The following is a 15,471-nucleotide window of genomic DNA, read 5'->3' on the forward strand; positions in this document are numbered from 1 at the left end:
ACATAAGACTTGAGTTATGTCTTATCTTTGTATTACTTTTTAGTACAGATAATAGTAACAAGTCGTTTTAGAAGAGCAGTTAAACAGGGGTTAATTGGTTTAAAGTCCTGTAGTTACAGAACCCATAGCCTCCGTTCATCCATTTTGTTAGTGCTACAGTCTACTTTAGCACATTAGCGCGAAGATATGCAAGTAAAATAGTGGCTTGCCAGTAAAGTGACCGTCTTGGTGAAACTGCGCCCTCCATGTGTGCAACCCTGCCTCAGGAAACCGGATACGGATGTGAGGTTTAAATACGACAGCTCCAGGACCGCGTTGGGTAAGGCTTCTGTGTACTTTGCTGGCATAATTCAAAATTTTTGTTCAAATATGAAAACTAGACGGGCTTAGTTATTTTTTTACGATAACTGGTAACAGAGACCTGGCTTTAGCTTTGGTAGACGTTTGCTACCACTCAGATAAAACCCTCTACGTTAGCGTTAGCTGGCGTAGCTAACATTAGCTAATGCTCAACAAGATGGCCAGGAGTGTCTGGAGTTTTAGCGTGCTGCTGGTCGTGTAACGGTGCTTATAGTAAGCTATATAAACAGTTACATGTAGCTATTTTTCGTCTTTTGCCATTCTGCGGCTAACCTAGGCATTTTACACACTTTAATCTGGAGGCATTTTCGCCGCCCAACTTAACGGTTTTATTAGCTTAGCTAATAATACCTCCTGGCGTCGCTGCGGCGACTGCCAAGTGGCAATCCGGCGAATACGCAAATAGCTATAAAAAAAAACCCCGCCTGGTAATAACGCCAGATTGTGTGTGTGTGTGTGTGTGTGGTGTGTGTGTGGGGGGGGGGGGATCAATCAGCTTTGATAGGCCTTTCGAGATTTTTTCAAGACAGCAAATTTCCTGTTGAGATCTACTAATCGTCTAGCTAGCCTGTTACCGTTGCTCAAATCACAAATGACCGTATGTTCCCCGCGTCATGTTTGTTCTCTTGCAGATGCCTGGTTTTTACAGAGATGAGCGGTGAGAACGTGAAGTTGTTTGTAGGGAACCTTCCTATAGATGCTACGCACGAAGAACTGAACAAGCTCTTTGGTCCATATGGAGAGATCAACACCTGCTCGTTGCTGAGACAGTATGCTTTCGTTACCCTGAAGGGAGAGGGGGCTGCAGACAGGTATAATTGTTACACTGGCCATCACTGTTATTAGATATAATTAGTGTTTTGCTTTCCTAAATGTTGTTGTACATCTCGGAAATCATGTCAAAAGGAGTCATGTAGTTTACATGAAAACATACATTCTTTTCTCAAAGTATAAGAGCAGACTGAGTTCATTGTATTTAGTCATTTAAAGTAGTCCAGCTTTGTCGTTTTTAAACATGCGTCAGAAATGCAACATTTGTATTAGTGATGTTCAGTATGTGTAGTAAAGTAAAGCTAACCCCCAAAATAATTATGGCTTATCAGCAGACTCTTAAATAGAGTATTGCACAGACATCTGCCATGCATTGCTCTGTGTCTCTTTACTTAACTTTGTTCTGACCAGTTGCACTAATGTGCACAGTGGCCTTCAAAATCCTATTGTGAGTTAGGAACATCATATGATAGATAGAATCTATCTATTCCAAAACCAGAAACGTTCATTTATTTTATCATCAAGGTTGTTATACTTAAGTAAAACTAAACGTTTAAAAAAAAAAAAAAAAAAAAACATGTCATAAACTAGACTTTAGTTAAATAAATTGAAACAAGTTGAAATGTCTTTAGTTTTAATGTTTGAGAGTTTAGTCAGATTTAGTCTACATGACATGTCATTCTCTTTCAGTTTGATTTTTTGTTATTGTAGTACATATTCTGAACCTCTTAAACGATACAGTTGGTAAGCACTATCTGCATTGTAAATAAATGATGTTTTTGTTATAGTGTTAAAACAACTCACAGAAATGAGTCCACTCTGGGAGCTACATATTTGTTACAGTACAACAATCATATCAATGAGTTATACAATATAAATTAAAGGTTAAAAGTAACAAGTATATACATATTTGACCTTTCCAGTGCTTTGACTGTTTAAAAGTAATGACTAATTATAAAAGTAATGACTAATTATCAATCCCAAGATCCATGCATAGAAGCTTAATTTGACCATTTGCTTAGCTTCACTTTCCTGCTTAATACTAGTCTAATACAGTAGAAGCCTAAAACACATGCAATAGTTTACAGTTTGCAGACACCTTAAAAAAATGTCTGAGTGGAGACAAACAGTTCAGATACAAGAATTGTCTCTTTCATTATTATTAGAAATTGGAAGACCTAGGTCAAACAATAAAAGTAACAAAGTTTATAAAGGTATGAAAGAAGCAACAGGCTGCAGTATCTGAAAAACTAAGATACTAAAAAGAAAACAGGAACAGGACCATTCTCTCACCAAACACTGTTGTGGTCTGACTAATTACAGTAGCTGTTTACTTCCTATTAAAGTGCAGTTAGTAAAACAAGGAAAGGCTGCAGCAGTATTTGTTATGCTGGTATTTGATCTCTTCCATAAAGAACTCCATTAATTCTTCATGGCATAGATTCAACAGGGTCTCATCAAAGATTTTGGTTCATATTGATGTGAAATCATCTGGTCATTGCAGATTTGTCCTGCCTGCACACCTATAATGTGAGTCTGCTCTTCCAGCACATCCCAAAGGTGCTATTTTGGGTCAAGATCTAGTGACTGAAGGACATTTAAGTACAGTGAACTGATGGTCACATTCAGAATAAATATTTACCATATGAATGTTGACTTAATCATGAGACCAGGCAGTTGTTGTCCAGTCTTCTATTGTCCAATTTTGGCGAGCCTGTGCAAATTGTAGCACCAGTTTCCTGGTCTTGGATAGCAGGAAGTTGGTGTTCCATATTCAAAGTGAAATTGCCGTTCTTACTCATTCTGATGTTCAGTTTGAACCTCAGCAGGTAGTTTTCACCAAGACTACATATGTAAATGCCTTGAGTTGTTGCCATGTGACTAGCTGATTGGATATTTGCATTAATGAGCCTTTGAATAGGTGTGCTTAGGGAAGTAGGCAGTGACCGTATATTGCAGTTAAATGTTATTACTGATAGTCTCATCTGTGGTTTTGAATGTGTTTATGATTTAGCTGTTCTTACGTTAACAGGGCGATACGACATCTTGATGGCAAAGAGTACCGAGGCAGACCCCTGGTAGTCGAAGAGTCACGAGCACGCCCACCCAACTCCACTAAAGTGTTTGTGGGGAACCTCAGCGCTACATGTTCAGCAGATGACTTGCATGGGCTGTTCTCAACCTTCGGAAGAGTTTTAGACTGTGATAAAGTCAAAGGTAACGTATAAAGCCTTGTAATCTGTAAAGATTGTGTGTGAGAGAAATTTGCATCAGGATTTAATTAACTTGAGCTGGTTTGAATAAGAACAGATTTGGGGACTTTAAACTCTGAGCAAGTGACTTTTCTGGTTTGCATCGTGGTCCAATCTTTCAAGTTGATGTGACATAAAATATGGGATGCACACATTTCATTGTAAAAATCAGCCTCAGACTAATGTTGACCTTTCTCTTTCCTGTAAACTACAGCAAGGTTATGCTCAAATGTCGGCTATGCATTCGTGCATATGGAGAGGAAGGAGGAAGCCTTGGCGGCTATTGAGGCACTCAATGGGACCATGTTCAAGGGGCGTCAGTTGGCTGTAGAGCTGTCCAAAGCCCAACCTCTGATAAACCAGATTATGACAGCTGGAAATTCAGCTAACCCCACAGGTGCTGTAACAGCAGGTGATGATGAAAGGGCAATTTGTTTTCCAAGAAATGAAATGCAGCTTATGTTGTAATCATGTTTTCAGCAGGTGGCAGAGAGGGTCTTCTTCCACGACCGCCTCCGTCACTAGAGCATCATCAGAGTCAAGCAGCTGTGCTTGCTGCAGCTGCAGCTGCTGCAGCTGGATTACCCATACAAGTAAGTATATTCTCCACCAGGATGTCCACTGCCATTTGAAAGCCTTCTGCTCTTTGTTTTTCAAAGTAATGAATATCACAACTTTTTAGGAAACTTTATTGTCAGTCAAGCCTTTTATGAACTTTAATTTGAACTCCCTATATTGCACCATAGAGTTTAGACGGACTAGATTTAAGAATTTTCTTTTGTTGCAGGTTCAACAAAGTGTCCATAACTCTTTCTACAACACCACATCCTTTGACCCCACCTACGCTGCTCTGAAAGGGATCACCAGTTCTAAAGGTGCAGATGGAGTCATATATGGAGCTCTTGCCAGCCAAGTGTATGGATCTGTAGCTGACCAGGTGTTTCATGAGCTGGCAAATCACAATTCTGCAGCGGCCGCAGTTGAGGAAGAGGTGGAGCCCCAGACTGTACCAGATCCAACAACACTTTTCGAAGCAGCGAGAGCCAAGTTCTTTCAGGAGGGACAGAAGGTCTGTTAACTTTGGAGTAAAAATGTCTTGTGTGCTTGTGTGTCTATTATTGTGTTTCAGAAACGGTCATCTTATCTGTGTTGTGTGTTTTTTTTTTTAATGACTCAAGGTTCTGGCAGAGCAGCAGGCAGGGAGAAAGGCAGCACCTTCAGATAATGAGCGGGACCGCAGCCCAATACGAGGAAATCGAGCTCCTCTCCTCCCTGACCCTGTTCCGGGTTCATTTGCTCAGATACGCCCCAAACGACGTGCCCTGCTTCCAACACCACCTGGAGCACCTGAAGACCCCGTCGCTGCCACCACCACCACAACTCCTGAAGGAGCGGATCCTGTTGCGAGGTACACATAACATTTAAAGAGCAGATAGTGATAGAAGAAAATTAAGCTTAAACCAGTTTATGATAATATAACATGGTCATATTATTGAGATTTGTGTGCCTTTTTTTTCCTGCTTATTTCTTACCTTTTCTTCAACTCTAATTTTGACTCAAGGTCATATACAGAATACTACCAACAAATGCATCAGTACCAACAGTATCAACAGTACCAGCAACAGTACCAGTACCTCCAGTATGCCTACACCAATCCTCCACCACCACCTCCGCCTCCACCGGCAACCACACAGGCACCTGCTTCCACCACAACCCCTGCACCACCAGGGACATATACAGCACTCCCGACATATGCCGCATCGGATTCCTATGCAGCACCAGGAACGTACGACACTTCGGGAAGTTATGACGCCTCATCGGGGAGCTACGACGCTTCATCCGGGAGCTACGATGCCTCGTCTGGAAGCTACGACGCCTCAGCGGGCTATGACACATCTGGAGGCTACGGGGCACCGGGAGCATATGATTCATCGGGAGCTTACGGAGCGGGAAGCTACTCCACCTCCACACCGTATGAGCAGACACCCGCACACGGGCAACCCATGCCCCCGCGCCACGATTACCCTTACCACACGCCAGAACCCCCTTATCGATAGTCCCACCCCCCTCCCACACGCTCCTTTACACATGGCAGATGTGTGATTGTGTGTGTGCGCGTGCATGTGTTTGTGTGTGTGTACGTCAGCGAGCATACATAAGGGACAGTTTAAAGGCGAAAAACAAGAGAGTGGGCAAGGTTGTGATTCTCCCCTGTTTCTCCATCTTGACCAACTAGTCTCTCAATGGATGATTACTCAGTTAAGTGGATGATTATGAGCTAGCAAGGTCTCTGGAGTAGTGGAGATGAGGGAGGCAGCTGATACTGGAGTGCTGTTAAGCATTAATAGTTCCTGTTAGATGTGATATAGAGGCACAGCTGGTTCCTTGTTGAATGTTAAAGCTTAAATTTTGCCTCAAACAAGGTTGGACTCAGAAGGTGGGTTTTTGTCACTTCAGAAGAGCTTTCTGTTCGGTGTCAGGCGAAGCCATTTTATGTACTCTACATAAAAGATTGTTGCTGCATGAAATGTGCAGTCTGGCAACTCATCGTATATTGCAGACAAAAATACAAAGTACAGATAAGTAAATTATAAACCGGTTTTATCCATGGAAACATATCCTGTCCAACTGGGACTGTATGGCTTTGTTATTGTTTTTATAAAACACTAATTTCTCTACAGGCCCATGATGTTCATTCATGACGGCCAACTTTGGGTTGGCTGCAATTTAATGTGCTGTTGAGCTGTATTGCTTTATACTAATTGTTTCTATAATTTTGTCCCCTTTTGTATATCTGTCAGGGTGTTGAAGAAACATCTCTTTGTATAATGTTGTTCAGTTAGACAGCACCTCAAACTGCAGTCTGCTATGAAGAACACAAAGTTGACTCAGCACATCTCCAACAATAACAAAGTACAAACAGTTGTGCTTGCATATTTGTTGTGGCTTTTGTAGAGTATGTAACGAGGCTTAGTCTGAAGTCATTTGTAGCGATGCTTTCGTAACAATAAACCTGTTTTGATCAGACGCACAACCTCTACATGTAATATGGTGTTTGAAGATGGAAAGCAGAGATGAGGTAAAAGGAAGTTTGAGTGGTTAATCAAATTGATTGTTTCATTTACTGAGGAAATTTGATCCCGTACAGATTGAAATTGTGTTGTTAAATTGACCAGATGGCATCTCAAATAATGTATCAGGCTGGTTTCACTTAAGCCCCTTTCAGACATGGGATAGAAAACATCAGTCTTGTAGATTGACAGCACTTGGATTATACATGAATTCTTCTCACGGCTTCGTTCAGGCACACAAACAGCTTTCAATATATCCAAAAGACCTATCTCACTGGTGTCATTGGGCATTGTAAGCATCACTCTGTAGATGTAGTTTCACTTGAGAACATTTGTTCTCTCCTTCATCGTCAGTACCAGCAGGGTTTCTCTGCTTTTGAGTGTGTGGGCTGCTGACTGAGCAGCTTCTCCCACACAAGCTCAGAGACATCATCCTGTCTTCTGGACTGAATAAAGCAAACACATACACTTGATTATTGTTTTTGACGCACATGTGACAGCATGCATCCAGACATGCACCATATTAAAAGAAATATGTAAGTCTTACTAGGTAGACCTAGTGAGATTGCTGTGTCTGAAAGGGGTTTTAGCTGACGGTGTAGTCTTAAAAAAATAAAAGAATGGGGGCTGTTCACATGAAAACATTTCCTGAGCTTACTCATTTGCAGGGTGAGAGGAGTGACTTTGAAGTAAATTTCTAGACCATCCTCCTAACATACAAGAGTTGGACTGGTTTTTGATGGATATAAGCAGTGTGTGAATAACCTGCTTGATGTTTCATAGTTTTGCTATTTTGGGCAGTATCGATTAAAGCAGAGTAGACCCACAAGAGTGCATGATTTCAGTTGAGGTAGATGATTATAATTTACCTTACTTTTCTTCCCCTCTTGGCTTTCTGTAAATCTTGAGGTCTGTGCAAACAAAAATATGTTCCAACCTCAGGAACTGAATATGTCCTGTCAGTTTTTGCTTTAAAGGTCGGTTTTGCCTTTAAATGTCAGAACAGTCTTCACGTAATTTAGTAGTTATTCACACTTAGTTCTTGTTTTGTGTTCAATGCATCCACATCTTTCTCTGATTATAAGCAACATTCAGTTGTTCAATAGTTTTGGGGGTTTTTTTTGTTGGTTTTGTATATATGTGAATTTATAAGAGCCAGGAGGAATGTCAGCAAGCGATGCATGGCCAATGGAGCTAATAGAATTTGAGCAATTAAAATTCAACTTTTAATTTTTCTTTCCTCTTTATTTTTTTATTTTTATTTTTTGACATCTTCCATTAGTTTCCTTTTTTTGGAAGTCTCATCAGCTTCTGTCATACCTTTGGTCTCATGGATAGTTGTGATTTAGACGGAAAGAAAATCTACAATTTGGTACAAATGTAAATATTTAAAAAGATGCCAACCAACATTTGGTAGGAATATTGACTGTTAATAAAAACATAGTGATTGTATTTCTTTCTAAACAGTTGGAGACCTGGTGTAGTTGGACAGTTCAGTTGTACCAGACTCGTAAAAAGAGGCAGCCGTTTGTATGGCAGGGAGGGATTACAGTTGTGCTGTAGCATGTAGTGAGTGATGGTGAGTTGTAGTGGCATTGGCGAGTGAAGTAAAAAGAGAAAGCAACTGTGTGTGTGTGTGTGTGTATCGAAGGGTTTTAAGCTGAGCAGACTTCAGGTGATGTTCTCAGTGCTGATGGTGATGCGAAAGTCGTTTTGGATTTTGTAGAGGCCACTGATTTTTCCCGGGCAGAAGTGAGAAGGCACGAAGACCTTTCCTTTTCTCTTCTGATCTCACCAGAAGCACACACAGGCTTTCTCAGCATCCAAATCACACCTAGACAACTTTCACCTTATAACTGGGTTAGTTCATATAATTTATAACAGACAACACGTGCGATGCAGTGCAAATAATACTAATGCACACCTGATTCTTCTTGCATTTCATGACTCTCAATAGTTGCTCCGATGTGATTGTACCACACATTAGCTACTCGCATTACTTCTCATTCAGCACGTGAACTGATAGTGCTGCGATTATTTTTCAGTGACACATAGCCTCTCTACATTTCCACATTATTCCACCTTCTCCATGTGAACTGTTAGTTGCTTGCCTTGTTGTTGCTGCTGCTCCAGCCACCTTCTTCCTCTTGCTGATTATTGCAGCTAGAGTGGGAGGGAGCCAAACTGAGCCCTTGCCCTGGACGTACGGCACACGCAGCTGTAGCGTGGAATGGGGGAAAAAAGCAGCGTTAGGCCTGAAACTGCTGTGGACGATGGGGGGTCTCCCCACTAAGGTAAACACTCAGACCACACACTCAGACCCCTCCCCGAAACACGCCTACACACTCACCAGCACACACACGCCGTACAGATGCTCCTGTGTCCATACTTCTTACATCTCACTTGCCTTCAGGGATTCAGATTTGTCCGGATTTTGGAATTTTTTTTATTTTTTGAAACAACTCACCCATCTTTTTTCTCTTCTTATTAATGTTTGTTTGGGGTTTTGGGGGTTTTTTTTCTTTTCTTTTCTTTTTTTTTTCTTCTTTTTTTTAAATGGGAGATTTTTATTTATTTTTTATTTTTATTTTCCTGTTCAAATCCTTACATTTCCCCTCCCTCCTCCCCTCAAGTTTTCTCTGCTCATACATTCCTGCTCCTAATGTGACCACTCTCACACAAGTTTTTAAGGACATCTGTGCCCCCTTTAGTCTAAATCTGAACACACTCTGCAGCAGGCATGTTGTTGTAAGTACGTCCTGTTTCAGCCTATCACCGAAGAGCACCACAGCCAGAGTCGGGGACATTTAGATCGATGGGTTGTCTTAGTTTTTCTAAAAGCGCCCCTGCGGCCTCTTCGGGGGTTAAGTGCCTTGCGTAAGAGCACAGTGGTAGGGCCTCCACTTCAGAGTTGAATAACCTGGCTCAGGATCGGTTGCTGGTTCAACGCTCGACTCCCCCCATCTGAAAACGATTTTTGATGCCGCATTCAACTTGTATGAATGACGATGAACACGGATGCGACCATGTTGTTTTAAATTACATTTTGTCCTATGTTCTTTCAAATGTTTAATTATCAATAAAATGAATTTCAACTGAATGAAACAATCTCTGTGTGAATATTTGAAGATGCAGAAAGCTTGGTGGGTTTTGCCATTTAAACTTTCAGGGCTCAGCATCAGATGACATTTTATTCAGTTTTTTTCCAAAAACATCAATCTATGCTTTTTCAAATAAAAACCAATACTCTGATAACAATCCAAACCTGATAATTGAGTCGTTTTTAATATACAAAAGAAGTAGTTGAAGGTATCGGACTTCCACCTGCAAACAAGACCTTTTCATGGATACTCACTGAGTTTCATGCCCTCAACAGCAATTAAGTTTACAAATGGACACTACAGTACTGCATGGGTGTAGTGAAAGCAGTATACACTAATATACTGAGGTAACATGAGGAGTAGGCCTGTGTACGTAAATGGGCAAAGGTGGAACAGTGAAGGTGAAACTGCAGAGACATCATGCACCATTCATTGGAATAATGGTATGGATATGCAGCAGTTTCTACTCTGGTAATAAATGCCTCCATCAGCCAGATTAGTTTATGAAGTAGCTTCACTAATGAATACAAACACTTGTTTCCTGTTGAGTGTGCAGTCAGTAAATAATTTAATTGGGGACTTTTCCATTCTGGGCATTGTTAAACATACTCTTTAGAGGTGACCTATAGTGTTTATTTTTCATTTCTGTATATTCATTCTTTTCTAGGGTAGCTTAGCACAATTCGCAGTTCAGTTCAAGCCTCTGTCCATCCTGGGTCTAAAACAAACCTTTTTAGCTCATTTCCTTTTAAAGCTGTCTTATTCTGATTGGCTGTCCTTTCCAAACAGATGGTTTGAACAGCAATTTGGCTGTTCCTGCGGTGACCAGATTAACCCTATAATGCCTATTTGATACATGGGTTTTTGTGACTTCTGAATCCGTGTGTTTTGTTTTTTTTCCTGAAAAAGCTGAATGAAATGGCGCAATAAATTGGACAGAAATTATGGACATAGTAGAAATTATACCAACTCAAATGCAAATTGATTTTTAAAAAATTGTCAGAAGGTTCAATAAACATTCCAGTTTCAGAAAAAAAAAAAAAAAGAATTTTCTTGCAATTATTGCATGGATATTGTCTGTGTGACTACTCCAATCTAAGAGAGGTGGGGGGACTTGGCCACTCCATTTTTATGAAACCCATGTTTAATATAAGCATCCACTTTTGAAACATTGTGTTAACCTTCTACATCCATTGTGCACCATTAGTGTAGGTAAATGTGTACACTGAAAGTGGAGGTTCTTTTTATTGTATTGTATGGAAAGGTAAGATGTGACGGCAAATAATTTTCTCCTAAAGCTTTGCCTTTCAAATCTTATTTCATTGGGCTTTAGAAAGTCCCACCACAGATAAAATACTACAATTAGTTTGGCTCAAAGGCTTCATGCTGTGTCCCTTAATCTACCATAGCGAGGTAGAGGGAATGTGAGGAAGAATATAATATTAATGAACTATTCTTAGAAGGGGAAAAAAAGACATGACCAAGAGATGTGGGTAATGCTACAGATTCTTAATTTACCCATCTGCACTAACACAGTTGGGCTGAAAATGATGCCATTGATCTCAAATCCCAACCCCCACATCTGTACATTTCTGGTCCTAGTTTTCCAAAATTGTTCAAAACACACTTGAAGCATCTCATGGACTTAAGACTGGCTTAAGAGGAAACCGGTCTGTGCTTTAGGGTATGACTAAGAACTGATAAGTCTAGTTTATGACAACAGACAGGACGAGACTGGGCAAACACATAAAGAACACCACACGATGTGGACCAGACCAAACACGTATTACAGTACTTGGACTTTCAATCACGACCTCTCATGATGCTGCTGGCATAGTATGAAAAAGGAGCAAGCATTCAAACACACTTATTGAAAATAGCAACGCTTTAATAAAGAGCGATTTTACAAGACTGCAATGTCTAGCTAGCTAGGTGATAATCGACATTGACATCCATGATGTTTTACAGAGATGCAGATATGGTAACTGTGTTTGAAGTTTGATGGGTTACTTGCAAGTTGCATTTCTGCATGCGAGGCAGCCTTCAAACAGTTACGGACCCCTACATTGTAAAACAGTTGATTTATGAATGTCAATGAGTGTTCATGTCAAGAGGTAAGTAAAAAATCTCATGGAGAAATTTCCTTAACGTTTTCCAAACACACCGGTAAGTGAGAGTTCACACAATGGTCATGCTTTTACCGGGCACACAAGCCAATAAAAAGACGACACTTAATCATGCAAAAAAAAGACAGTTTCTTTGTCTCTAAAAGTAAAAGAACGAAAAAATTCCTTTGAGTTCTGATATCATCCATCCGTAGTGACTTTGAATAAGAAGAAGCTGCGCTTTGATGATGACTTTGGTGCAAAAAATGTTCCTGTTTTGAAGAGGACAGACCCTGTCCTGTCCACTTCCTTGATGAAGACACTCTTGGTATAGACCAGTTGTGATAGTTTACCCCCATAAACCCCAGCCCTCCCGACCCCACCCTTACTCCTCCAGATGGACACAAACATCACAAACATCAACCCTAACCCACCCCGCCCATCGCTGGATGATGACACCTTCAAAGTACAACCATTCAAACACAGATACAGCAATAAATTGTCCCACGTACAGTACGTCATCCAATGGGGCTTCGATCACTTTACAGAGAGAGAGAGCACGTCTAAAAACACATGAACAGCATTACCTATATACAGAGGACACAGTAACAGTCAGAGGTTGGCCCAGGATGGATCGAGCTCTGTTGGTGGGAGTGAAGTGCACAATGAAAAGCTCATTCATCTGACGGAGAACGACAAATAACTGCAACAAGGAGTAATGGCGCGACATTTTCCCGAAGGAAATACCCAAATCTCAGCTGACCTCTTACATTTATGTTCATTCAAAAGTGAAACCTCAAAGAGAACATCTGCCTGCCCGGTGATTCCTAGCACAAATCTCTCTCTGCTGGTAGTAAAGTTGTAGCTGCGGTGAGACTGGTTTTTACATAGCCAGCAGTTACAGTTGCGATTCTTTTTCTTTTTTTTTTGTTAGAAATCACCAGCATGTGCACTTCCAGCTTCAGACTCACTTTGACTGATTCCACATCTGATGACTCGGGGGTTTCTTTCCCCCCCCCGTTTTTTGCGTTTTGCAGCAGATGAGTGAACCTAGAGCCACCTTAAAATGATGTGATGTTGTACAGACACGGTCACAAAAACACTCATTGCTAAGTTAGTACAAGCTACCAGCTCGATAGAGATGTGTAACCTCTAACCGAGGAACATGACCCTGTTTATCTCTATGGGAAGGCATGTGCACACAAACACACATACAGTACATGTACATAGAACGGACACAACCAATAAAAAAAACGACTTCATACCCAATTGATTATTGCCCCTTTCGACTGTACATCCCAGCAATGATTTTAGGTTTTTGTGCAGCAGAGCATTGTCCCCTCTTTGAAGGTTTGTGCTATATATATTTTTATATATATCATCTGACTGTGAGTCTAACTCGACCTTGGATCTCCTAGAAAATCCACATTAACATTTAATGTCTCATTAGAGCCTCCCTGTCTCTGGCTGTCCGAATTAATCTGCGCGCCGTCGCTGCGGGCTTTGCTCGGGCCGCGATCGACAGACATTACGCTCAGCTGCTTTCCACTGCTGTCGTTCACTTGATGCTCCAGACTGACCTTTAGCTGTCCTGTCCATAAACGTTCCACTCTACATTAATAACTCGCTTCTCAGTGGCTCTCTTTAAATCCTCCCAGTGGAGGTGAGACTTCTACCCTCATCCATTTTTTTTTTTAAATTTTATTATCTTTTGGGGTGGGTAGGGTGGGGGTGATAAGGACTTGACAGGAGATTAATTTTGGACAGGACAAATGCTCAGGACAGGGAGGATATCATACAGCTGGGAGTTCGACCATTACTGATTGCTAGATTGAAATTCACCTAATGTCAACTCACCTCCTGTGTGGCTCTCAGTGCATTTTTCACAACTTTTAGAGCAGTTCAGTTGTTATCAGAACAGCTTAGAAAACGAGAAAAAAAAAATCAACAGTATTTTGTACAGAAATCTCATGTGGACATACAGGAACTCTGACACTACAGCAGAAAAAGGCTTCTAACCGGGCTACAAATGGGTGTATAATGAGATTGCATGATATTGCACGCCTGTAGAAGAGGGCAAAACCCCCCAAAAAACGAAACGAAACACAGTGTGTACATCACGTCCCCAAGTAGCGGAGGTTTGTTTACATCCAAATGTGATGCCTGGGTCTGGCTCAGTGCTTTCATCAGTTAATTCCAGTGCAGTAACATGTTGGTACCTGGCAACACATTAATGACATCAGGTACCAAAAGAGAAACACACGCTGTAGCACACCCTACACAGCTCCACGTCCATCCACAATCACACAAGCGTGCCAATTGTTTTACGCCCGATTCTCTCTGTGAAATTGGCAATTAAGAACAAATGGAGCTCATAAAAAGACTCAAATGGATACGTGGATGCAGCACGCTGAAATGTAGAAAAAGGAACGCACGCACGCACGCGCAGACACACGAACACACACGCACGCATTCAAATCAATAACTTCTGACATCAGGTGACGGATGGATGACACGTTACCGGGAACCAATCGGAACAAGATGCTAAAAATCACCTACACAGAAATACACCCTTGGCAAAGGTCACATAGAGTAAAGTGCCAGCAAACGATCCAATCAGAGAAAGAGACGCGTGTCCTCCAAGTTTGATTCAGCTGAGAGATGGAGAGAGATGCGGGTAAGCCTTTATACAGGAAATTATCAGTATGATGGGGTGAGGGGCGGGGGGGAAATGGCAAAAGAGCTTCTGCACTTCCAACGAGCTGTCAGTCCTCATAGTGTCATCACAGGTCGTAATTGCCATTTGAACTGGCAAATCAAGCAGAGGATGAATGGGACTAATGCAGAGCCTCTGGTGCCCCAGCACTATAGATTCAAAGACAGAGAGATCAGTAGCCACATGGAGAGAGGAGAGGAGATTAGAGGGTCAGGTGACATGGAAACTGACATCAGCGTTTCATCTTCTATCCATCCTCTGGTCCTCCTCTCTCCTTCGTCCTCTCCCCTCCCCTTTTTCTTCCTCTCTGCCCTCTTCTTTCTTTCCCCTGCGCTGGATTTTGGTTCTGGATTTGCGTTCGCTGCCGACTCTTTCTCTCTGTCTCTTTCCTCTCGCCTTCTCTCTCCCAGCTTTGCTGCCATGGTTACAACATCATCCCCTACATGAAGTGCATCTGCAGAGGACGGGGTGGTGGGGGGGTGAGAGACATGCAAGAGTAATTTAGTTCAACAAAACAGCTCATCAAGTGTTCAGGCATCTATTGACAAGCGTATTAGCTGCCGCAGTGCCAAGAAAACAGCACCTCGGAGCGGTGATTGTTCAGTAAACAATTATATTACTCTGTTATGTTTTGAATAATTGGTCAAAATATACTTGATTGTTTGTGCTCCTGTGAGTCTTGTAACCTTTGCAGCTGATGATTGCTCGCAGTGAACTTATTTTTTTCTTCTTCACACTTCCTGGTCAATTTTTAAATTACCTGACAACATGACTCATCATTGAGATTCTTGATGGAGCCACTACTTGAACATTGCTAATCACCCCTAGAGAAACAGCTATGAACGAGTGGCCTCTGTTATTCCCGAGGACTTGAAGAGGCACAGATTCAGTGTTTGTACCAAAGCAATATTCTGCCCGTGTTGTTTCTGTGCTGGTACACATCGGTTTAAGATGTGCAATGCAGCCCGTTAATGTGCTCAAATCATTTAAATAGCTCCTATTACTTCCCAGTTTTCTCCTTTATCTGTTTCTGCTTCAATAATCTGCTTTTCTCAGAAGCTACGCACTGAAGACCATAAATGTTAGAGCTGTCCA

The 15,471-nt window shown here is 41.5% G+C and overlaps 2 protein-coding genes across 9 annotated transcripts in view; one reads left to right on the forward strand and one right to left on the reverse strand.

Annotated features, from left to right (window-relative positions):
- The first annotated feature begins 169 nt into the window (after positions 1–169).
- rbm14a (RNA binding motif protein 14a) lies at positions 170–9,573 on the forward strand. 4 transcript variants are annotated; one of them, XM_004550306.5, is made up of 9 exons: positions 170–319; positions 993–1,172; positions 3,164–3,348; positions 3,598–3,780; positions 3,864–3,976; positions 4,171–4,452; positions 4,562–4,791; positions 4,945–5,355; positions 8,618–9,573. In XM_004550306.5, exons 2-9 carry the CDS (start codon positions 1,012–1,014, stop codon positions 8,619–8,621), a joined length of 1,569 nt encoding a protein of 522 aa, XP_004550363.1. In that variant the 5' UTR covers positions 170–319; positions 993–1,011; the 3' UTR covers positions 8,622–9,573. The 4 variants fall into 4 exon arrangements, with proteins under 4 accessions (XP_004550363.1, XP_004550360.1, XP_004550362.1 ...); XM_004550303.6 differs by lacking the exon at positions 8,618–9,573 and having other exon boundaries at positions 4,945–6,410; XM_004550305.6 differs by lacking the exon at positions 8,618–9,573 and having other exon boundaries at positions 171–319; positions 3,867–3,976; positions 4,945–6,410.
- A 53-nt stretch (positions 9,574–9,626) lies between these two features.
- LOC101471849 (phosphatidylinositol-binding clathrin assembly protein) overlaps positions 9,627–15,471 on the reverse strand; it is a 29,893-nt gene continuing 24,048 nt past the window's right edge. For all 5 annotated transcript variants that reach the window (XM_012918881.5, XM_076889330.1, XM_012918883.5 and 2 more), the window contains one exon: positions 9,627–14,830. In XM_012918881.5, the coding sequence (XP_012774335.1) occupies positions 14,816–14,830 (15 nt within the window). In that variant the 3' untranslated portion in view covers positions 9,627–14,815. The remainder of the gene's footprint in view (positions 14,831–15,471) is intronic.

Source organism: Maylandia zebra, linkage group LG10 (genome assembly GCF_041146795.1).
Source record: "Maylandia zebra isolate NMK-2024a linkage group LG10, Mzebra_GT3a, whole genome shotgun sequence".
Classification (NCBI taxonomy): domain Eukaryota; kingdom Metazoa; phylum Chordata; class Actinopteri; order Cichliformes; family Cichlidae; genus Maylandia; species Maylandia zebra.